This window comes from Notechis scutatus, chromosome 8 (assembly GCF_049901735.1).
Source record: "Notechis scutatus isolate UNSWTSFEM ecotype Mainland chromosome 8, rNotScu1.2, whole genome shotgun sequence".
Lineage (NCBI taxonomy): Eukaryota > Metazoa > Chordata > Lepidosauria > Squamata > Elapidae > Notechis > Notechis scutatus.
This window is the reverse complement of record NC_142016.1, coordinates 26,483,359-26,507,642: the sequence shown is the minus strand read 5'-3', so window position 1 is coordinate 26,507,642 and position 24,284 is coordinate 26,483,359. Positions and strand designations below refer to the sequence as shown.

The following is a 24,284-nucleotide window of genomic DNA, read 5'->3' as shown; positions in this document are numbered from 1 at the left end:
CCCACTGTCAGCGCCCTAGAGGAGGGGTTCCCGAAGCCCCCAGCCCACTTGCCTCATCCGGTTGGGAAGCAGCCAAAGACTGCCCCCTCCCTCCCCTCCCCGCGGACCCCGGCTCTCTCCGGCTCTTCTCCGACCCCTCCTTCCACTTAAGGGCGGGGAGACGCCCTTTCCAGGCAGGCCCCCAGGGGCTAAAACCTCCCCGAAGACTCTCCCTCCCCCCGCCCGGCTCCGTTTCCTTCCACGCGGAGCAACCTAGAGACGCGACCCCCTTTGTTCCCCCCCGACCGGCCCCGGGGCTGCGATCGCCCGAGGTGCGGAGCCGGCCAAGGGGGCGGAGGGCGGCCGCCAAGCGGGGCCGGGAGCCAAGCGGGGCGGGGCGGTCCGGCCGCCCACAAGTGGCCGCCCCCGACCCGACCCGACCCCGGCGGCGGCGCCTCCGCTTCCCGGGCCAGCGCTGAGCCTCGGCCGGGGCTGCCCTTCCCGCCGAGTCCCCGGGGGTGGCCATGGGCGCGCAGGGCTCGCAGGAGGAGGAGCGGCCGCCGGTCCCGGAGCACGAGGCGATCCTGGCTGAGACCGGCTGTAAGGCGCTGCCCAGCGGCCGGAGGGAGGAGGGAGCCCCGCGGGCCGCGCCCGGGCTCCGCCTGGGGGTCTTTCTCCCACTCCCTCCCCCGCCAGCTGCGGCCGAAAGTGGGGCTCGGGCGGCGGGGAGGGGCTCCGCGAGAGCCCGGGGTCCCAGCGCCCCCCACCCTCGGCTGCGCCCGCTGGGCGGTGTAGTCCCCCGGGAAGGCTGGGCCAAGCCGGGTCGGGGCTCCGGGGAGCGTCGGGGGACCCCGGGCAGGGGAGAGGGAGGGCCCGCCAGCCCCTCCGGCGCCAGGACGCCCCCTCCCCCAAGCCCGAGTCTTCGCCTTGCGGGGGTCCCGCCGGACTTGACCAAGGGGGCGTTGGGGAGGGGTCGCGATTTCCCTTCTCGACCCCCACCCACCCACCCAGCCAGCCAGCTTGGAAGCTTCCCAGCCGGGCGGGGAAGGGCTGCCTGGGCGGGGGTCCGGCCCGACGGACATCTGGCGGGGGGGAGGGAGAGGGGGAACCAGGCTGCAGGTCGGGTGGGCGAACACGGGGAGGGGGCGGCCCGTTGCCTTCCACTCGTTTGGAGCCCTCGCGGGCTGCTCTGCCTGACCCGGAGGAGCGGCTCCTTCCCCCGGGGCGCAACTGGTCCGAAAGACCCTCCCAACCCCCAACCCCACCCCACGGGGTTACCAGGCCGCTTGGAAGGGCTCTCCTGCCCACCCACCCATCCAGGCCTAACCACCCCCCACCTTTCCTCGGCCCGCTTCTACCCCCCCAGCCAAAGGTCCACCTGAATCGGTACTCCCTCTCCTTATCTGCCCCCTCCCCCACACTCCCTCTCCCCCCGAAATGCAGAGGACAAATACCCCTCCCGCTCTGAATCCAGCCAGGCTGGCCCCCTTCCTGCCTTGCAGACCAAGCCCCCCCCCGCCCCCATCCCAAATCAAGCCTTGGGGCTGCAAAGTGGCTGCTTTCCTCCGGGAACCTCCTGCGATGAATCCTGAAATCCCCTCTTCTTTCTTGCCCAGTTTCCAAAGCCAGCCTTGCCCGCCTCTACCAGCGCTTCCAGGCCTTGGACAGGGACGACAAGGGCTACCTGAAGTAAGTGGGAAGGGGAGGTGGGAGCTGGGGGGAGAAGGCACAACTTCAAAGCTTAAACTTTTTTTTTAATCCCTGCAAGGTCGGGGTTTCCTAACCATCATATCACTTTGCATCGACTTGAAATGTGCAGCTGGTTATTTCTTAGGATTAGTTTCAAACAAGCCACCTTCCAAACATGGGTTATGATGTGCGACAGGTGACCGCGTTAAAATTGCAGGCAAGGAAGCCAGAAGGATAAACCAATGAATGTGAAAAACCAAATTTCTCTTGGGCAACGGTTTTTTGTTTTTTTTTAACCCTTTTCAAAAATGGAGAAAGCAAGTGGCACCCTTTAAAAAGTTGGTGAAAACCATCTTAGAAAAATAACAGAAAAAGAGCACAAGGGAGAAATCACTTCCCCTGATTTAAAGCCGGAATATTAAAATTGAAAAAATTTAAAAAAAAACTTCAGGAAAATATAATGCAAATCTATGAAAATGAAAACTATGAAAATGAAAACTATGAAAATAACTCCAGGAGAGCATAAGACAAATATAAAGACGGTAGTGCTTGACTTACAACCATTTGCTTAGTGGCTGAACAAAAAGCAAGGAAAAAAGTGACTTATGGCCGTTTTTTCACACTTAACGACCATTTCAGCATCCCCATGGTCACATGATCAAATTTTGGATGCTTGGAAACTGATTCATATTTATGACGGTTCATATTTATGATCCCCTTTTGCGACCTTCTGACAAGCAAAGTCAATGGGGAATCCAGATTCACTTAATGACCGTGTGACTAACTCAGCGACTGCAGGGATTTGCTTAACAACTCTGGTAAAATGGGGCAAAACTCACTTAACAACGGCCTCGCTTAGCAACAGAAATTTTTTTAGTCAATTTTGGTCGAGGATTACTCATCATAATTCTTACCTGATGGTGCTGTTTTTATTTCTTTAACAAGACGCAGCACCAGGCTAATGGTTGCCAAGGTTGTCCCCTTAAAAGGCCACTCCGCAACTTCTCTTTTTTACGGGGGATTTTGTCCCCTTTTCCATCCTGCCTTATTTGTCTTGCTCTATAAATTGAGGGCCCTGGGAAGGTTTTTTTTCCAAAAACAACTCTGCCACCCTGGTTGCAAACAAAGCCTGCGCAACAGGTAGTCATCAGCAGGGAAACAGCAGGTTCCAGAAGAAAGCGGAACCAAAGGAGCCGATATTTAGATAATAAGCATCTCAAAATACCTCTTTGTTTTGGAAACAGGAGACTTTGTCCAGCTTTATTTTATTAGGACAGACTGGCATCTGCATTTGATTATTGGTGTGTCCAGTTCCCACCCTGTTTTCCTCTCATTCACACCACCCTGGAGCACATCCGAGCAAAACAGCCGAACATGTTAGAAAATGCAACTAATTCTGATGTGAATCTACAGCTTAAGCCAGGAGTGTCCAACCGTGGCCATTTTAAGACCTGTGGACTTCAACTCCCAGAATTCCCCGGCCAGCTTTGCTTGCAGAGTTGTGGACTTCCAATTCCCAGAATTCCAAAGCTGGCTGGGGAATTTGGGGAGTTGAAGTCCACAGGTCTTATTGGCCAAGACTGGACAACCCTGGTTTAAAAGCGGTTGCTGTAACATTTTTTTCTCTTTTGCTCTTGATAGCCGATACGATTTGGAAGGGATTGGCGAGTTGGCCGTGAACCCTATTGGAGACCGGATCATCAACGCCTTCTTCCAGGACGGGTGAGTCAACTAGGGAACATCATCAGTGCTAGAAGAGAGAGAGAGAGAGAGAGAGAGAGAGAGAGAGAGAGAGAGAGAGAGAGGAGGAGGAGGAGGAGGAGGAGGAGGAGGAGGAGGAGGAGGAGGAGAGGAGGAGGAGGAGGAGGAGGAAGGACTACGGGTCCTAAGTGCTCCCTGAGCTTGGTGGTTTTCTTGCAGACATTTCATGACCCAGTGAGGGAACATCATCAGTGCTAGAAGAGAGAGGGTGTTGGGGAGAGGAGGAGGAGGAGGATAAGAAAGAGAAGGAGGAAGAAGAGGGGAAAGAGGAGGAAGAGGAGAATAGAAGAAGGAAGAAGCAGAGGAAGAGGAGGAGAATAGAAGAGGGGGAGGAGGAGGAGGAGGACTGTGCGGTCCTTGATGCTCTCTGAGTGTAGTTATTTCCTTGCAGACATTTTACTACCAAACTAGGCAACATCATCAGGGCTAGAAGGGAGTGTTTATATCCAAGTAGCTTGCTTGCAGACAGCAAACTTCACTCCCTTCTTTTCTTATTCTACGTATTCTTCTTATCCGGTAATGTCCCTGGATGAGGAATACTCTCAGAATAACCCACAAAAATGCCGGGTCTTGTTCTCCACCAGGGGTGAGGAGGCCGACTTCCGCTCCTTTGCTCGCGTGCTCGCTCACTTCCGGCCAGTGGAGGCACCTGGCAAACCCGAGGACATCAACAGCCACCTTAGCAAGCTGAAGTGTGAGTATTAAATATGTTCGCTGCCTTGAATTATTTGTAGAAATTATAAAGGCAGGATGCAAATGAATAAAGGGAAGGAAGGAAGGAAGGAAGGAAGGAAGGAAGGAAGGAAGGAAGGAAGGAAGGAAGGAAAGGAAGGAAGGAAGGAAGGAAGGAAGGAAGGAAGGAAGGAAGGAAGGAAGGAAGGAAGGAAGGAAGGAAGGGAAGGGAAGGAAGGAAGGAAGGAAGGAAGGAAGGAAGGAAGGAAGGAAGGAAGGAAGGAAGGAAGGAAGGAAGGAAGGAAGGAAGGAGGAGGGAGGGAGGAAGGAAGGAAGGAAGGAAGGAAGGAAGGAAGGAAGGAAGGAAGAAGGGAAGGGAGGGGAAGGAAGGAAAGGAAGGAAGGAAGGAAGGAAGGAAGGAAGGAAGGAAGGACTCAGTCTTGTGAGAATTGGCATCATATTTCCAGCTCTTTAATCTTCTGGTTCTCATCCTGCATTCTAATTCTTGCTTTTTCCGATTCTGGTAAAGTTGCTTTTCAGTTATACGACCAAGATAAGGATGGCAAGATCTCCCGGGCTGAAATGCTGCAGGTAATTAATTGCTGGATGATCTATTCTCCAAAGCTCCTGAGGGCAGGACAAGAAGCAAGGAATGGAAACTAACCAAGGAGAGAAGCAACCCAGAACTAAGGAGGAATTTCATGACAATGAGAACAATTCACCAGTGGAACTCCTTGCCTCCAGAAGCTGTAAATGCTCCAACATTGGAGGTTTTTTTTTTTTTAGAAGAGAGCCTGGCCAATCACTTGTCTGAAATGTTATAGGGTCTCCTCCTGCATGAGTGGGGGGTTGGACTAGAAGGCCTCCAAGGTCCCTCCCAACGACATTATTCCAGCTAAGCTGGCTGGGGGAATTCTGGGAGTTGAAGTCCACCCATTTTCAAGTTGCCATGGTTGAGAAACACTGATCTAGATGCTCTGTGCAGAGGCCTCTGGCAAAAAGCATGCGCTGGGCATGTGGTGAGCAGCCATGCTCTATCCTCCCTTTGCAAGGGAAAAACAGGTTGGGGCAGTTCCGAGTTCAAATCCACCCCTTTGGAAAACAGTAAACGGCTTAACTTGTCCCTGAAGCCAAGAGTGGACTCTCTTCTTAACGGAGGATCGGTCCTTCCCTGTAAGATCCAAGTTTGGCCTTCGTCAGGGGATGACCCAGAGGTGGGGATTTGCACGCACACACACACCCCTCTCTCTCTGGCTGCACTCAGCTTCGGCTGTCTCCGTTCACACCCAGGTCCTGAGGATGATGGTGGGCCTCCAGGTGACCAACGACCAGCTGGAGAATATCACGGACCGAACAATCCAGGAGGCCGACCGAGATGGAGACAACGCCATCTCCTTTGAGGAGTTTGCCAAGGTCGGTTGGACCCAAAAATAATAATAATGACAATTTTGGGGGGGACGCGGATACAGAGAGGTTGGGAAGGGGGGGGGCAGCAGTTTCACTCCACAGACAGTCCTCAGCGTACGACCGTTTCTTTAATGACTGAACTTACACCACTGGGGAAAAAAAGGACTTATGACAGGTCCTTGCACCAGTGGTGGTATTCTACCAGTTCAACCCGATTCAGCCGAACCGATATTTCTTTTTTCCCCTAGCTGAAGATCAGCTGTTCTGATGATCAGCTGTTTTGACGATCAGCTTTCCGACAATCAGCTGTTCTGACAATCAGCTCTTGCAAGGATCAGCTGTTTTGATGATCAGCTGTTCCGACAATCAGCTGTTATGACAGTCAGCTGTTGCAAGGATCAGCTATTTTGACGATCAGCTGTTCTGACAATCAGCTGTGTCGGGATCGCACATGCTGTCTTACTGCTTTGTCCAGGAGACTTCCCTGAAGACCAGGTGGCCCAAAAAAACAGAGCGCAGGGGTGGGGTGCTGCCAAAATAAAAAAGCCATTCCCATCCACTCACATGGCCACTCCCACCTGGCCACACCCACAGAACCGATAGTAAAAATATTTGCATCCCACCACTGCCTTGCACTTACGACCGTTCCCACGATCACATGATCAGAATTGGGGTGCTGGCTTTATCATGGTTGCCGCATCCCAGAGGGTCACCTGATCACCGTTTGCCACCTTCCCAACGGGTTTCCCACAAACCATCCGGGGAACCTGGATACACTTAATGACCACAGGATTCACTTAACAACTGTGGCAAAAAACAGATATGGTGAGATCAGTTGCAACTCACTTAATAACTGGGTGGCTTTGACCAACATGGTGCTGTCCAGATGTGCTGGGATTACAACATCTGGAAGGTCCCAGGCATTCCTGCAGAATTTGAAGAAAGAGTCCACTATTGAAAGCAAAAAAGCAAGAAAATCTCATTTTTAGCTGCGAACTGGACGCCCAGAATGGTGGCGGGAAAACTTTGCACCTATTTTTGAAAAGATTTGCACGGAAAGCAGGATTGTCCAACCTGGGCCTCATTTAAGACCGGCGGACTTCAGTTCCCAGCTTTGCTGACTGGGGAATTCTGGGAGTTGAAGTCCAGAAGTCTTAAAAGTGATCAAGGTTGTGATCAACCCTGTTCTAAAGCTAAATCCAGGTAGTCCTTGACTTACAACAGTTCGTTTAGTGACCATTCAAAGTTACAACGGCCCTGGGGAAAATGTGATTTATGGCTGTTCTTCAGAGTTACGACCTTTACAGCATCTCTGTGATCCCATGATCCAAATTCAGACGCTCAGCAACTGGTTCATATTTACGACGGGCGCAGTGTCCCTGTGGGTCAAGTAATCCCCTTTTGCAAAGTCAATGGGGAAGCCAGATTCACTTAATGACCGAGTGACTAACTTAACGACTGCAGGGATTTATTTATAAATATAGCAAGAAAGGTGGTATCACGGGGCAACTTAACGACTGTCACTTAACGACTGTCTCATTTAGTAGCAAAAATGTTGGGCTTAATTGTGGTCGTAAGACGAGGACCTCCTGTACTCACATCCACAGGAGGTTTTCCTAAATCTCTCTGGGGTTTTTTGTTTGTTTGTTTGTTTTGCAGTCGGTGGAAAAGCTGAATATTGAACGGAAGATGAGCCTCCGAATCCTGAAATGAGGGAGGTCCAGAGGGGATTCCCCCAAAAGGGTTTTACGGCAAAGGGCGAAGAAAAAAACAGACTCCGGAATCTGACCTGATCCGATCTCTCTCGAGAACCCAGTGCGCAGAAAGCTTGTTTCAGAGATGCGACCCAGGACTTTGGACAGCTGACGCTTGCAGCTTGGCCTACTGGGCAAGTCTTAGGCTCCCCCAGTTAGGAATTAGGAGATCTGAAAATGAGCCATTTATTTTAATGGGTGAGGTGCTTTATGGTAGTCCTCGACTTACGATCATTCGTTTAGTGTCTGTTTGAAGTTACAACGGCTGTCAGCATTCCCGCAATCGCCCTCATGAAATCATGATTCTCGAGCCAAACTTCAAAAACCTTCCAAGGATTCCTTAGAGGCGACATCCTGGCCCTGCCCTGGATGAAGCCAACTCCGGCCTACGTCATTTACAGTCCCCTGTGACCCCGTTTCCCCGCCTCCCCCCTGGGTGTGTCATAAACCGGATTCTCCAACTGAGTACCTTCATGGGCTGGGTGTCATCAATCACGTTCTCCAATTAAACATATTCCCGGGCAAAAGCTCTGGTAGTTTAGCTACAAGCTTTTAAAGATGAAGAGTCGGAATGTACTTCCGCTTGCAAACTTCTGCGCTGCTCTTCCAGATTTCCTTCCTCCCCCCGCCCCCCTTTTTAAAATGGCAATTACTAAAAGAAGCGCAGGAATGTTTGATGAGTTGACAATGGCACTGAAAAAAGTTTTCCCCATTTACAGCACCCCCAGGGTTACGGGATCCAAATTCGGACGCTTGATAACCGATTCATGTTTACGACCGTTGAAGTGTCCCAGGGTCCATTTTGGTGGATATTTCTTCTGACTAGGGAAGCCGGATCTGTGACTGCCTTAATGACTGCTGGGATTCACTTAACAACTAATTTAACGCCCGCAGTGATTCGCTTAATGACCAGAAAGGCGGTAAAATTCTGCAAAATCCCTTTCACAAAACCATCTTGCCCAGCCAAGGGAATTTTGGTGCTTGATTGTGCTCGTAAGTCGAGGACTGGCCGTGTTTTGCTGTGTTTGTGTGCAGGGCTGGCGCTTGGCTCTGCTTCAGATAACGGGAAAGCTGTGTGGAATTGTTCCTCGTTGATGACATACGCACAAATGTAGAATAGAATAGAGCTGGAAGGGATGTTAGAGATCTTCTAGTCCAGCCCTCCCTGTTCAAGCAGGAGACCCTATCCCAGTTCAGACAAGTTTATGCCCAGTCTCTTCTTAAAAGCCTCCAGTGATGAAGCACCCACAACTTCTGGTGGCAAGTTGTTCCACTGGTGAATTGTTCTCATTGCCCAAAAATTTCTCCTTAGTTCCAGGTTGCTTCTCTCCTTGATTAGTTTCCATCGGTTGTTTCTTTTCCTGCCTTCAGGAGCTTTGGAGGGCAGGTGGATCCTCCTGTTTGGGGGCAGCCCCTCCAACACTGGAATCCTGCTATCATGTCACCCCTAATTCTTCTTTTCTGTCGACTAGCCAAACCCTCAACCTGCAGCCGGTTCTTCACGTGTTTTAGCCTCCAGGCCTTTGACCACCTTAGCTGCTCTTCTCTGCACTTTTTCCAAAGGCTCAACATCTTTTTTGCAGGGAGGTGACCAAAATTGGTTGCCGTATTCCAGGAGTGGCCTTACTAAGGCTTTACAAAGCGGTACTAACGCTTCACGTGATCTTGATTCTGTGCCTCTGTTGATATAACCCAGGACTGCATTGGCTTTTTGGGCTGCTGCCGCACACGGCTGGCTCATAAATAGCAGGCAAATTGCAAATTTTCAGGATGTTTCGCGATGGATCCAGAATATAAAAGGCGCATGGAAATAATTCCACAATTTACAGCTATTTGTTTAGTGACGGATGGAAGTTACCAACAGCGCTGAAAATGTGAGTTACAGCCAGTCCTCGCCCTTATGACCGTTGCAGGATTCCAGGATGATGTGGTCGCTATTTGAGACCTACTCAGGCGGTTTCTGACAAGCAAAGTCAGTGAGGAAAATGGGCCATTAAGTGAGGCCAGCAAAATTGTGTGCTAGACTTAAACAATTATACAGATTAAATGCTTCATTAGCCTGGATACATTTCTGGGTTTTCTTTTCTTTTTTGTATTTTTAACTTTCCTTCCGGGATTCCACTTTTCTGAGTCTCCTGCTCCCAGATATGACTGGTTGGTTCTCGACTTGCGATCGTTCATTTAATGACCATTCATAGTGGGAAAGTGATTTGTGACCGGTCCTCGCACTTACGACTGTTGCAACATCCCCACCAGTCCTTGGGCTTGCAACCGCTTGCAGTCACAGCAGTGGTGGGATTCAAATTCTTTTACTACCCGTTCTGTGGGCGTGGCTCGGTGGGCGTGGCAGGGGAAGGAGACTGTAAAATCTCCAGGCAGAGGCGGGATTTGCTGGTTCTTCAAACTACTCCAAACTTCTGCTACCGGTTCTCCAGAACTGGTCAGAACCGGCTGAATCCCACCTGTGAGTCACAGGATCTCCCTTTGGGTGCTTGGCAAGGATCGCAGGGTCCGAGGATCATGTGATCCCAATTTGTGACCTCAGCCAGTTTCCGACAAGCACAGTCAACAGGGGAAGCCAGATTCATTTAAGGACTGCATGATCCACTTAACAACTGGTGTGATTTTCCTAACAACCACGGCAAAATAAAGTCCTAAAACAGGACATGACTCACTTAAAAACTACCTTGCTTAGCCACATACATTTTGAATACAATTGTAGAGGTAAGTTGAGGACTATTTGTAGAAGAAAGCAAAAACAGGGAGCCCCACCTGTGTGTGTGTGTCTTTCTCTCCTCTTTTTCTCTCCTCTTTCTCTCTCTCTTTCACCCCCCTCTCTGTCTTTCTCTCTCTCCTCTCTCTCTTTTTTCTCTCCTCTCTGTCCTTCTCTTTTTCCCCTCTCTTTTTCTCTCCTCTCTCTCTTTCTCTTTTTCTTTCTCCTCATCTCTGTTTCTCTCTTTCTCTCCTCTCTTTCTCTCTCTCTCCTCTTTTTTTCTCTCCTCTCTTTCTTTCCTCTCTCTCTCTCTCTCCCTCCCTCCCTCTCTCTCTCTCTCTCTCTCTCTCTCTCTGTGAGTGCACAGACAGGGCCAAACAACCGCGGAGGGAGCTCTAACTTACTTTCAGCTGCCCGGAAAGCTCACCCACTGGCTATCAACAGCCCTGGCATACACCACATTCCAGGCGGGTGGCCTGGCGGGGGCTGAGCTGCCAACTACCCAAGTTAGCCTGAGCTGAGAATTTGCAAAGGTGGCGTGGAGGTATTCCCTGAATTTCTCTCAGGAAGGAAAACGTGTCCCAGCTCCCTAACCCTGCCCATCTGCAAAACACAAAAGAAACTGCATTTGTTATTGGCTAGAGATTCTATACGGGTTGAAGATGGTTTATTTATTAGATGTTGTTTCTAACTCAAGGTGGTGAAGGTACATAATGTTTCCTCCTCCTATTTTCCCACAACAACAGCCCTGTGAAGTGGGTTGAACTGAGCAGAGTGACTGGCTCAAAGTCACCCAGCCGCTTTTATGCCTAAGGCGGGACCAGAACTCACGGCCTTCTGGTTTCTACACCAGCATCTTAAACCATGACTACACCAAACCACCTAGGCTTGCTTTCTCTTAACACCCACCCCCGAAAAACAACCCTGCAAGGTGGGCTGGGCTACGTTTCCCAGACAGTTTCTCATAGCTCTGGGGTGGGGGAGGGTGGGATGGACCCCGAATCCCCCCTGGGCCGGCCCCCACCCGTTAGCCCAGAGGTCTCCAAACTTGGCCAACTTTAAGACTTGTGGACTTCAACTCCCAGAATTCCCCAGCTAGCCGTGTCTGTTTCTTTTTCTCTTATCCCCCAAAGAGGAGAGATTGCAGAGGAAGGGATTGCAAGAGAGTAAGCTCTGCTGGTGCTGGGGAATTCTGGGAGTTGAAGTCCACACGTCTTAAAGGGGCCAAGTTTGGGGATACCCGCCTTAGCCCCTACTTCTACCGAGTGCCTCTCTGCCTGAAGCGAAGACCCCCAAGTTTGGCCCTCGCACATCGTGCCAAACCTTCCTTCCCCCCCCACAGCACAGAAGGCATTTTTTGCAACACCCCAAGCCCCTCTTGGGGGGGGGTGGAGGGGTCGCCCCACCCCCTCCTCAGGTAGGGGCAGGACCGTGCACGGGGGAGATGATTCAGAATTCAGAATAGAATAGAGCTGGAAGGGGCCTAGGAGGTCTTCTAGTCCAGCCCCCTACTCAAACAGGAGACCCCCCATCCCATTTCAGACAAGCGGCTGTCCAATCTCTTCTTTAAAAGCCTCCGGTGGCAAGCCGTTCCCCAGGGAATCGTCCCCAGTGCAAAGCACCAGTCCAGAAAAGGAAGGCAAGCTCCTCCCCCCACCAAAGCCCCTCCCGGCTCCTCGGGGCGTCTGTCCGCCTCTGCCTGCCTGCCCACCCCATCACCCCACCGGTTGCCCCTCCCGGGAGACGCCCCCTCCCCACCTGCGCGATGCATAGGGCTGAGCAGCCGATCCCCCACCCCACCCCACCCCCACTGCAGCCCGGCTCTGCATGGTCTCATGACGTCATTCCCGGGGCTGGCCAATGGCCGGGCGCCCAGCTGGAGCCCCCCTCCGCCCCCGCCCCCGCTGCAGGACAGCCGGGCCGGGGACGGAGCGCGCCAGCTGCTGCTGCTGCTGCTGCTGCTTTAGGGGCGGGGGTCGCCGCGAGGGGCTCCCTTTGTCTCCACCGCGGAGCGTTGCATCGGGCACCGGCCGGGGCTCCCCTCCGGCATGGCCGGGCTGAGCATCCTCCTTCTCAGCAGCCCCCAGGAAGGAGGCCCCCGCGACCCCCACCCTGCAGGTAGGGTAGCGCCCCCCCGCCCTCCACCCCAGCCCCGGCTTGCCCGGCGGAGCCCGACCCGAGCATCCTCCGCGGACCTCCGCCTTCGCCTCTGCGGAGCGCATCTCTGGCCCCGCTCCAGGAGAGGAAAGGAGGTAAGGCTGCCCTTGCCAGCTTCCCCCTCGGGCGACCCCAGACCCCAATTGAAAGGGGGGAGTCGAACTGGGCTGGGTCTTTCCAAGGGCGGGGGGGGAGAATCAGCAGGGAGGGCCCCGGTAATCTGTTTTTCTTGAAAAAAAAACCTTTGTGACCCCGAAGCCTTGGCTGTGTGGGTCCCTGTTCGTTTTACAGAGGGGGGGGTCTGTATTGGTGGAGATGTGGGGTGTGGATTGCCCCCCCCCCCGCCTTGCAACAAGGCCCAGAATTTAGGCTGCACCTGTGTTTGGTAACAGCCCTCCCCCATGGATTCACCTCCTCCCAAGGCTTGGGTGGGGAACCCCCAGGATGCAAAATGCGGGGATTAACTCAATCTATGGGGTTGCTCAATTTAATGTGGGTGGGTGGGATTCCTCTTGGGTCCAACCCAAGTAAATGCAAAAAAAAAACCCACCCCAAAACGAGACACAACACATCTGAGCTATAACTCTGGGACCCTCGTAACCAGAATTCAAAAAGGATAGAGAATAACAAGAGTTGGAAGGGACTTTGGAGGTCTTCTAGTCCAACCCCCGGGCTCTATGCAAGGGTGTCCAAGCTGTGGACTTCAATTCCCAGAATTCCCCAGCCAGGAGCCTCTTGAAAAAGCACCTTTGGGATTCAATTCCATTAAATGTAAAAAAATAATAATAATAATTGGGGGAGTATGAGAAGAGCCCACTTTCAGCAACAGCCAATCCTGAGATTATATCAAGTATCTATCAAAAGAGTTTCTGGACATGTGCAAAGTGCCTCTGTCCCCCTGTTACAGGCCTTCTTTGGATGGGTGTAGAAGATGGGCCAAACATCCAAATTTGGCATTTATAAATCGGTGGGACTGGATGAAAATAGGTTGCAGTTCTGGAGGCCAATTAAAAATAAAGAATGGGGCTCCAAGGGAATTTCTTGGTTTTTATTCTTGGCGAGAAGCTCCCAATTTCTGGGAGGGGAAAAAAGGAAGACAGATCTGGGCCTGAATCAGAAATTAGAACAGTCATAAAAAGGAAAGCATTGATAATTGATCAGGAACTTAGTATGTCTAGTTCAGGGGTCTCCAACCTTGGCAACTTTTAAGTCTGGTAACTTCAACTCCCAGAATTCCCCAGCCAGACCTGCGCTAAGCTCTTATTTTTAAATCTGGCATTTTTATCTTCTTTTTTTCTCTGGCTTTAGTTTAAAAAGCAGAACCAAACTTCTAGGGCTGTTCGTGTTAAAAACAATACATTATAACAGTATCACCCCCATAAAAGGGGGAGGAAAAAACACATAACTAACTAAAGAGAAAAAACAACAACAAAAACAAACAGAGCTAGAGCAGAAAAGACAGCAGAATACTGTTATAAACACAGCTAAATCCGTAGTAAAAAACAACATTTTTTTAAAAAGCCTGCATAAATTAATCTATACTTAAAAGGTAATTATATTATATTTGCTTTAGGGGTTTTTTGTTTAAAATGAAGCATTTATAAAGCACCATTTAGGCCAGGAGTCTCCAACCTTGCCCACTTTAAGCCTGGTGGACTTCAACTCCCAGAATCCCCTGCTCCAGCCTACCAAAGAGAAGGACCAGGGGAGACAGGAGATCGGCCTTCCAATCTCTCAGTTATCTCTGTTATTCTGGATTTAATTTCAAAACGGTTTCCCTGCAACATTACTTCCTGGTGGTGCTCTGACATTAGTGCTCGTGCTTCAAATATTTATTTTACCCAGTTATCTCTGTTATTCTGGATTTAATTTCAAAACGGTTTCCCTTCAACATTACTTCCTGGTGGTGCTCTGACATTAGTGCTCGTGCTTCAAATATTTATTTTACTTTTTTAAAAAAAAATTATTGGTTTTTAAAAGCAAACATAAACAAACAAAACATAAAAACATCAAGCTGTCTTCCGTAGGAAGCACATACAGTGTGCCGGTTGGTTTACAAATTGTTTTGTGCTTCCATTTCGTAGTCTTCCATTACAATTACATTACATACAATCTCATATTGTCAATCAAAAACTAAATACCTTAGTATCATTATTAATCAATCATTTGACTATACTTTTATTCATTCATGTTTTACAAGATAACCATAATTTACTTAATTTATTGTATAACAGTTCATATTATCATCCCAAATCTATCCTAAAATCATTTTGTAGTTATAATAAAAAAGTACATCTTTATATATTTATTATTTTCTAGAAATCTACATATTTCATTACTGCCCTTTGTTATCTAACCATTGATAGAAAAGATCCCAAATTTTATAAAATTGTTTATCCTCTTGTTCTCTAATTTTAAATGTCAAATCTACTCATTTCAGCACATTCCAATATTTTTTTATTTATTTTACTTTTAATTTCAAAGTGACCAACACAAAAATCTTGGCCCTGCACACATTTCCTTCTCCCAAAGAGAGTCACAGTAGAAGAAGCCAAGAGACCTTCCTGGGGCGAACTCCAACCAGTGGGAAACGCTGGACTTTGGGAAGGAATTGTGGCTACCATGTCAACCATCAGCCCCGAATAGTAAGTATCCTGATACCGAGAAGGATCCGTTGCCGGGAGAGTTTTACTTACCTGCATCCTTAGCACAGGGGGCTCCCCAACCTTGGCCACTTGAAGACTTGTGGACTTCGACTCCCAGAATTCTGGGAGTTGAAATCTACACGTCTTAAAAGTTGCCAAGTTTGGAGACCTCTGTGCTAAGCTCAGGATGATGGATAAGGAGTCACACATGTGAGATGAGTAAGGAAATTGAATGAAGCAGATAAACCATAAATTAGGGCTTACAGGTATCCTCGACTTACGACCACAGTTGAGCCCAAAATGTATGTTGCTGAGTGAGTTGTTAAGTGAGTTTTTGCCCCATTTGGGGACCTTAGTTGTTAAGTAAATCACTACAATTGTTAAGTGTCAGGATTCTGGCAGTTACCTCGTTGAAATCATGAGTCTTGACGCAAACTTCCAAAACTTGCAAAGGATTTATTGGGAGTTAACATGCTGGTGCTGCCTGGGTGTAGCCGACTCTGAGACACATAATTCATTGTCACCTTTGACCCTGGTTTTTCCCCACCCTCTGGGTGTATCGTAATTCATATTCTCCAATGGGACACATCCATAGCCAAGAATCGTCAATCATGCTCTCCAGTTAGATATTTGCACGGCAGAAACTTCAGTCACCTAGTTACTATCTTTGAAAACATTGATGGAATGCACTTTCAATTTCCAAGCTGCCGCACTGCTCTTTCCCCCCTCCCTTTCTGTTGGCAACTCTAAAACGACCATAAAAATAGTTTATGAGTTGACATTAAGTTTGCAACCCGGTTGTTAAATGAATCTGGCTTCCCCATTTGACTTGGCTTGTCCGAAGGTCGCAAAAGGGGATCACATAACCGCAGGACACTGAAACCGTCGTAAATACAAGCCACGGGCCAAGCGCCTCAATTTTGATCATGTGACCATGGGGATGCCACAACAGTCACTAAACAAATGATTGTAAGTTGGGGGCTTTCTGTATTTCTAGGGTAAACCCTCGTTCGGCCGTTTCCAACTGGATCCTAGATTTTTGACCATCACAGGCACACAAAAAATTAAACCCGTCAAATTAGAAAGCAGCATCTAAGACAGGGTGTTTGCAACACATTTGGTCCTCGACTTACGACCACAATCAATCTGCTAAGCAAGGTGTTTGAATTTCACAACTGTTTTACCCACCGTCATTAAGTGAGTCCCATTGACTTGGCTTGTCGGAAGCCAGCTGGGAAGATCGCAGATGGGGATCTCGTGACCCCAGGACATTGCAAGCGTCGTAAATCCCGAAGGCCCGTATTCCATTGGTAAACGCATGGTCATAAGTCGAGGACTCCCTTCTACCGCACATTGAAATGCTGACCACTTTTTGGGTCTCTTTTTGCTTCCACAACTACAGCGATTATTTATTTAAGTTGCTGCTCATCGGAGATTCCGGAGTGGGGAAGTCCTGCCTCCTCCTACGATTTGCGGTAAGAGGGGGGCGGGTCTTGGGTGGAAACTGATGGGGGAGGGCAGGCAGGCAGGATTCAAACTCAGGGCCTTGTTTTCAGGGCCAGGTGGAGTTTGGGTCTAGAGGAGGAAGAGGCTCCTGTGAATCTGCTCAGCTCCAGGACTGGTTGCAATCCGGAAGTCAGCGGGGCTGGGCGGACAAGAAGATAAGAATAGAATAACAGAGTTGGAAGGGACCTCGGAGGTCATCTAGTCCAGTGGTCGCCAACCAGTGAGCTGGGGACCACTGGTAGTCCGTGAGAAAATTTTGGTGGCCCGCAGAGAAATGTCCCCCCCCCCCAAGCAATTAATCCAGGCTGCACGGGAACACAAGGTTGCGCCACCCACATGGCCCGCAGGAACACAAGGCTTGTGTTGCTTGCATTGTGAACCACACGAGGTAGTGAGGGGAGGGGGAAAGGGCAGAGGGGGAACTTGCCCCACACGCCTTGCCTGGCCCCCAGGCTGCTTCTTTCTGCTTCTGCTTTTGGCTGCACGCAAGGAAAGCGGCAAAGGTCTTTCTTTCTCTCCCCCAAACTCCACCAGAAATGAGTCTTTGGGACCCTGCAAGGCCTCCTGCTCCAAGAGGCTGCGCCGGCAAAGGCTCATTTCTGGCGGGAGTTTGGGGGAGAGAAAGAAAGACTTCTGCGGCTTCTGCTGCTTTCCTTGCATGAAGCCAAAAGTCTCTCTCTCTCTCCCACCGAGAACGGAGCTGGAGACGGTATCCTGTGATCCCAAATAAAGAACGATCGATAGGTAGGAAAACGGGGTGGGGGATTTTCCTGCAGACTTTTTGGGGGATTTTCCCAGGGTTTCTTGTCCGCGGGATTTAAAATGATGAGTTTGGTGGTCCCTGAGGCCCAAAAGGTTGGCGACCCCTGATCTAGTCCAACCCCCTGCCTGGGCAGGAAACCTTACACCACTTCAGACAAATGGTTATCCAACATCTTTTAAGATAAGGAACCTAATTCAGATTCAGGCCACCTGTCCCTCAAACCTCTTCGGGATGGAAAGCGAGGGACATCTGGGCAGGGGTCAGATAAACAATCCCTCCCACTTTGAGGAACATCCCTCACCTCCAACCCAATCCCAAATGTGCCTTTTCAAGAGGCAAACTGGGTGTCAGGATTCCGACAGTTACTCCAATTAAATCCTGAGTCTCAAGCCAAACTTCCAAAACTTCAAAAGGATTTATTGGGAGTAAGCATGTCCGGCACTGCCTGGGTGTAGCCGACTCTGAGACGCATAATTCATTATCACCCTTGACCCTGGTTTTTTTCCCCACACCCCCCCTGGGTGTATCATAATTTATATTCTCCAATGGGACACATCCATAGCCAAGAGTCATCAGTCATGCTCTCCAAGTAGAATTTTGTGCCGCAGAAACTTCAGTCACCTAGTTACTATCTCCAAAAAACTATTTATGGAATGCACTTTCAGTTTCCAAGCTGCCAGACTGCTCTTTCAACCCCCTTTTCCCCCCTCCCTTTCTGTTGGCAACTCTAAAAAGACCAGAGAAATGTTTTATGAGTTGACACTGGGCTTTCTTGAAGACGTTTCGCTTCTCATTCAAGAAGCTTCTTCAGGTTCGGAACTTCATGAACTGAAGAAGCTCACGAGGATAAGCAGCGAAATGTCTTCAAGGAAAAGAAAAACCCAAGAAAGTCCAGTTGCCTTTTGGGGAAAAAAACTAGTTTTGGGACAACCATGACCTGGAGGATTGAGAATCTCCATCCAAAGCAAAGCCTTGTGTCTGTTTCCAAGAGGGGCTATCAAGGGTCCCCCAATTTCAAGAACTTACGGAGCCCACCACCTCTCAACTCTTGGGAGAACTCTTTGAAGAACGTCTACACTCTTAAATCTCCGATGGTCCCTTTCCTTCCCCAGGATGACACCTACACGGACAGTTACATTAGCACCATTGGAGTAGACTTCAAAATCCGGACCATCGAGCTGGAAGGAAGGACCATCAAGTTGCAAATTGTGAGTATCTCCAGAGGGTTAGAAGAGAGGTTGAGAATCCGGTCTTCTTCTGATTCCTCTCCTCTTTTTAGACGTCTGACGTAACTTCTGCATAACTAGGCAGAGGACAGAACCCGAGTTGGTTCTTCTTCTTCTTCCCTCGGAAAACTGTCGCTGCTGAAGTTCTTACTCAGGAGTTACTCCTGGGAGAGAAACCAATAAACCGCAGGGTCTCTCACCTTTCTTTCCTCCTCAGTGGGACACGGCTGGCCAGGAGCGCTTCCGAACCATCACCTCCAGCTACTACCGAGGCGCACACGGCATAATCATTGTCTACGATGTGACAGACCAGGTAAGGCAGGTGGTTCTCCAAGGTGGGCAGAGAAGCAGCATTGTTAGGTTGCCTCCATCCATGGGCTCTCCTGCTCAAGAAGGGGGTTCAGCTAGAACAGGGGCCTCCAAACCTGGCCACTTGAAGACTTGTGGACTCCAACTCCCAGAAGTCTCCAGCTTTCCTGGCTGAGGAACTCTGGGAGTTGAAGTCCACAAGTCTTCAAGTCCGCCCTGGTCTCTTCCAAACCTCTTGTTTTATGTTCTGGGTTCCATCCTTCCAACCACTTACTTTCTCAGCTTCTACAAGTATAACTTAATCCTCGACGTACAACCACAATTGAGCGCAACGTTTCTGTTGCTAAGGGAGACAGTTAAGTGAGTTTTGCTCCATTTTGAAATCCTTCTTGTCCCAGTGAAATCACTGCAGTTGTTAAATTAGTAACACAATTGTCAAATGAATGTGACTTCATTGACATATGTAGCGTGTATATGGATATACCGTATATGTGTGTGTGCATATGTGTGTATATGTGTGTGTACATACGGTACATACACAGATACATACGGTACATACAGACACAGAGACACATATACACACATATGCACACACACACACACAATTTTTACCCAAGGGAAGAAACAGGTATCTGGATTGGTACTAATGAAGTGATAACTCCAAAGGCAGCTATTTTTTTGACATCTCTTCCTCCTAGGATTCGTTCAACAACATGCATCTTTGGCTGGAGGAAATTACTCGCTACGCCAGCGAGAACGTCAACAAGCTGATTGTGGGGAATAAGAGCGATCTTTCCAGCAAGAAAGCGGTGGATTACACAACGGCCAAGGTGCGTTTGGGGGGAGGGGGGGGGGGAAGGGATAGGGGGGCGGGTTACTCTCCCAGGTTTGATCCAGTGTTGACGTGAAATAGATCCAGATGTGGTTGAAGGGAACTGCCAAATTACGACCCTGCTCAACCACAACTCCCAGTAGTAAGTCGGGGGCAAGACGGTGTTACCTGAAGTTACAAGTCCCCCATCTTTACATCAAGTTAAAATACAAATATCCTGACCAAGTGAACAGATTTTATATCTAATGCAATGAGTTACAAAGGTTACAGTACTGTACCAAGAGACGGTGAATTTTAGTCCTGATTTGGGCATGAAAGCCAGATGGGTGATTTTGGGCTAATCACCAGGTGACGGTGACTTCTAGTCCCATCTAAGGCATGAATGCCAGCTGGGTGACTCTGGGCCAAACACCAGGAAATGGTGAGATCTAGTCCTGCCTTAGACATAAAAGCCAGGTGGGTGATTTTGGGCCAGTCTCTTTTCTCCTTCCCTCTCCCTCCATCTCTCTCCCTCCCCCTCCCTCTGTTCCTCTCCCCCTCCCTTTCCCTCCCTCTCTCCCTCCCCCTCCCCCTCCCCGTCTCTCCCTGTCCCCCTTCCTCCCCCTCTCCCCCCTCTCTCTGAGCCCAACCCACCTCACAGGGATGTAGTTATGGCGAAAAGTGGAAGAGGGAGGCGTGTTGGATATGTTCTCCACCTTGAGTTATTTTATAAAAATAATAATTAAAAAAGCCGGGTAGAAATAAATAAAACTGCTGGCTCTGGAGAGGTCTGTCAGACTTTGGCAGCCGAGCAACCGGTCCTTCCATGAGGCCCGTCCATTAAGCGAGGACTGTGAGGGGCTCTCACTCTTCCCTCTCCGGACGCAGGAATACGCCGACTCGCTGGCCGTGCCCTTCCTGGAGACCAGCGCCAAGAATGCCACCAATGTGGAGCAGGCCTTCTTGACCATGGCGGCCGAGATCAAGAACCGGGTCAGCAGCGGCCCAACGCAGAACGACAGCCACAAATCGGCCCTCCACATCCAGAGCGGCCCCTTACGGCAGGACGGCGCAGGGCCCGGGGAAGATGGGGGCAGAGGATGCTGCTAAGGTGCCACCACCCACGGAGCGACGGAGGGCAGGTTTCAGGGGGTGCCCAGGAAGGGGGACATGCCAGCCCTGGGAAGCCCCGCCCAGCTTACCTTTTGCAGACCACCTGACCGTAAACGTCACCTTGGCTTGGTCTACGCCGGCTCCGTTGCACTTTTCTGGACTTTGGACATTCGTCCTTCATCCACCTCTCCAGGCTCTTCCGCCATCGGGATGCCCTGGACCGGAGGGCTGACCCCTGCACTGTCCAGCCATGGTCATCTCACCGTCCAGAAAGCGGCCAAGTTGGAGCACACATTCAGGAGAAACTCACGGACTCTCCTCCCCACAACATAAGTTTCCTGATTGATCAGGGGGGGGGTTGGACTAGTAGTCCTCTAAGGTCCCTGCCCACTCTATTATTCTGTTATACGTACAGCATGCCCTCTGTTACACTTCACATGGGGGGGGGTCGCAGCCCCCTACCCTCGTTTAACACCCCCCCTTTATTTAATGGTTGAAGACCCTTAGCGCCCCCCCCCCCCAAAATATAGCCTCTCCCCCTCCTCTCCATCCCCTTTCTTAAGGGCCAGTTTTCTCCTCACTTGGGGGGGGGGGGGGAGACTAAAATTGTATGGCAAATATTTCTCTATGGTTTTAACGGCCGTGAAGATGGTCCGTCGTAACTTGGGAATGTTTTTAATTTGCTTCCCCCCCCTCCCCCCTTTCCATCATTTGCCTACTTCCCCAGAATTTAAGATTCCCTAAGGAAAAAAAAGCTAAGCTTTTGAATTAAAAGATATTGGTAATTAAAATTATTGGTAACATACACCAATATTTTTTTCAAGCTAGGCCATTTTCTGATGTGTGGACTTCAACTCCCAGAATTCCCCAGCCAGCTTGGCTGGCTGGGGAATTCTGGGAGTTGAAGTCCACACATCAGAAAATGGCCTTGCTTGATTTTTCTAGTGTAAATTTGCCCAAACATGAAAACACCCCCAAATTTGTGGGAAGAATATCGATTCAAGAAAACCTTGATTCTCACAAGCCTTTTCTTGGGAATAAAAGTCATAAAATCAGCAAGCTAAATTTACCAGCCAGGAAAAACCAGATATTTAATCTCTGTTCCTCAGATCTGTAAACCTGAAAATCACACTGCTTGTGAATGCTAGCATAGTCGTTTTTTTTTCAACCTACAAACCCCTTTTCCTGGGTATTTTTATCCGTGCACCACAAGGGCGCAACGAAACTCCTATTTAGGTTTTTATTTCCAGCCCATATGCCCCGTTTTTCCTGCCTCCAAGAGGTCATAGGACTGAATGAGTCAGAGAATTTAACTTCCACAGCAGAGTGACTTCACAGTTTGTTTTAATCTTTTTGATTTTTAAAAAAATGCATCTTTTTTTTTAAAGTTCAGGCACTGGGCTGAATCGTACCTTCACCAAACGACGTGCTAAGTCCTAAACAACAAACCAAGGTTACAGACTAAAAGGAAGCCAACTTTAAAGAGAATGTGCAGTTGCATGATTTGTAACTACTCAGGTTAAAACGGTCGTGCGAATCCATCAGCCAGCAGCTCTGCCCAAGGTTATTGCTTGGAGGATGGAGGGTGGTGCGAACAGGAAGGGAAAAAGCCACACGCGTGTTCTGTTTGTCATGTGGAGGAGAGAGAAGTTTTGTGAGAGCTGCACATTATTCATGCATGCAAAATGCTTCTCTTTCATTCAGTTCCTTAGATTTCGGATCCATAACCCTCTTATCTGCCCGCAAAGCAGAAAATGTTGGACTGATGTATTGTTACTGGGCAAACTTGGTTTTTCATCCCAAAATGTTGTTTTGCTGCATTTAATGAAGACATTAAGTCAGGTTTCAACCTCGGTCCCTTTAAGAGTTTAAGAATTCAACTCTCAGAATTACCCAGCCGGCATGCTAATTTAAGATGTGTGGATCCAGCATGCTGGCTGGGGAATTCTGGGAGTTGGAGTCCACCCCTTAGCGTTGTCACGGTTGAAAAACGGTTGTGGTTTCAAACTCGGTTTTTAAGATTTTCCTCAAGCAACAACAGTGCATCTCTAGCTCTGCCCTCAGAACGGGGGACTCTAGGACCAACTCCCAGAATTCATGGCCAGCTAGGGAATTCTGGGAATTGAAGTCCACACCTTTTAAAGTGAGGCCTTGCCAGATAAAATCTCCAGAAATCTGGGCCCTCCATTGAGGATCTCAGAGAGATTTTGGCAGGTCAGGGAGTCCCACTGGAGTCACGTAGGTTGTCCACTTTATTTTCCGTGCCACGAGAGCCATTTTGCATCCAATAATGCAGCCGGTGCACAGGCCAATTGGGAGCACAACTTGGGGTGGGGGGGGTTGAGCTGGCAGACCCCATTTGCATGACTTCTGATCTAATTGCCCCCTTTTTAGATCCGCTATGATTTTTAGACCCCCCTCCCAAATTTCATGTCCTCCTGCCCATTTTAAAACCCTTGTGGTAACCGATGCTGTCGCCCTTGGCTCCTTACCCACGTTGTATGTGTTCAATAAATCCATTTCTTTCCTCACACCTGGCTCTCTCTAGGTCAATAAGGAAGAAATTGGGGGGGGGGTGTCTCCCCTGGGTCTGTCGAAGTGGGGCTGGCTGGGAGGGTGAGGATGGCTCGCGGGGGGGACGGACGACGACGACACTTCCTGATTTAAGGTCATTCACCCCCAAGGACTCTCCTCTGGGGCTGCTGCAGCAATGCAGATGGCTCCTGGTTTGCATGTCATCCTCCCATCAATGCTGGCTACTCTGAAGTCCTAACCCTAACCCTAATCTCAAAATGGTGGGATGAACTCAATTCATCCACAAGGCACTATCCATCCATTCATCCATCTATTTAATCCATCATCTATCATCATTTTATATCTATCAAGTATTATCTAATAAATCCATCTATCCAATCATTCATTCACCCTAGCATCATTCTATATACCTCCATCCATCCATCTACCTATCCATCCATCCTCTTATTATTCTACCTATCATCCATCATCTATCTATATCTAATTGATCTATCTATCTAGCTATCATCTATCTATCTATCTATCTATCCATCCATCCATCCATCCATCCATCCATCCATCCTATCTTTTATATCTATATCTATCAGCTATCTTTTCTCCCTTCTCCATTTACCTATCCATCTATCACCTCTTTTACATCCATTCATCCACCTATCCATCTATCATCTCTCTTCACTATCTCTTACCCATCTTACCCATCCATCCATCCATCCATTTTTATAACCTCGAAGAGCAGGATAACAATGTGAAAAGTGGGGTCCCCACCTGAAATCCTAATCCAATCTCTCATCCTGGGATTCCTGCCTCTCCAATGTTTTGGGGGGGCAATTCTTGCTTTTGTACTTCCCAAAGCTGAATGCTTCCATCCAGCTGTTTGGCTCTTCCTCTCGAATTTGCATAATTCTGCTCCCCATTTTAGTCTTTGTGTGTTGCCACCCGCACCCCTGGGTTGGCTCTGATTCCAGACCTCCACACTTCTCAGACCACCCCAACATCTGCAAGGGAAGAAGATGTTGAACATATCCACAACTGCTTGTTAATCCCAGTTTGCTTAATTATGGTTTTATTGAATGAAACACAACTGAGAGGGCCTCACCCTGTATTCAGACAAAGCCAAACAAATCACAGCTGGGCTTAGTACAACTTCCAACAAGGTCTTGATGTTGTGTAGCACTTCGGAGCAAGACACAGCAAGGCACTCAGAATGTCTGAAACCAACACTTTCTAAATTGGAATAGTGGGCA

General features: G+C 49.3%; 3 protein-coding genes across 4 annotated transcripts in view; 2 read left to right on the top strand and 1 right to left on the bottom strand.

The window, feature by feature from the left end:
• The window catches only part of CAPNS1 (calpain small subunit 1), a 186,504-nt gene that overhangs the window by 100,132 nt on the left and 62,088 nt on the right, over positions 1-24,284 (bottom strand). The gene's annotated exons all lie outside the window — the stretch shown is intronic.
• On the top strand, positions 398-9,326 carry LOC113429241 (calcineurin B homologous protein 2-like). The gene is made up of 7 exons (XM_026691764.2): positions 398-579; positions 1,596-1,668; positions 3,310-3,390; positions 4,014-4,123; positions 4,631-4,692; positions 5,392-5,514; positions 7,168-9,326. Exons 1-7 carry the CDS (start codon positions 504-506, stop codon positions 7,219-7,221), a joined length of 579 nt encoding a protein of 192 aa, XP_026547549.1. The 5' UTR covers positions 398-503; the 3' UTR covers positions 7,222-9,326.
• LOC148129986 (ras-related protein ORAB-1-like) lies at positions 11,888-23,036 on the top strand. The gene is made up of 7 exons (XM_087970298.1): positions 11,888-12,227; positions 14,617-14,777; positions 16,180-16,252; positions 18,159-18,254; positions 18,490-18,585; positions 19,280-19,411; positions 20,281-23,036. Exons 2-7 carry the CDS (start codon positions 14,755-14,757, stop codon positions 20,500-20,502), a joined length of 642 nt encoding a protein of 213 aa, XP_087826424.1. The 5' UTR covers positions 11,888-12,227; positions 14,617-14,754; the 3' UTR covers positions 20,503-23,036.

Coding starts and splice junctions, on each gene's coding strand:
- LOC113429241 (XM_026691764.2), top strand. CDS start 504: ATGGGCGCGCAGGGCTCGCAGGAGGAGGAGCGGCCGCCGGTCCCGGAG. Junction 580..1,595: donor GATCCTGGCTGAGACCGGCT/GTAAGGCGCTGC, acceptor TTTCTTGCCCAG/TTTCCAAAGCCAGCCTTGCC. Junction 1,669..3,309: donor GACGACAAGGGCTACCTGAA/GTAAGTGGGAAG, acceptor TGCTCTTGATAG/CCGATACGATTTGGAAGGGA.
- LOC148129986 (XM_087970298.1), top strand. CDS start 14,755: ATGTCAACCATCAGCCCCGAATA. Junction 16,253..18,158: donor GCCTCCTCCTACGATTTGCG/GTAAGAGGGGGG, acceptor TTCCTTCCCCAG/GATGACACCTACACGGACAG. Junction 18,255..18,489: donor GGACCATCAAGTTGCAAATT/GTGAGTATCTCC, acceptor TTTCCTCCTCAG/TGGGACACGGCTGGCCAGGA.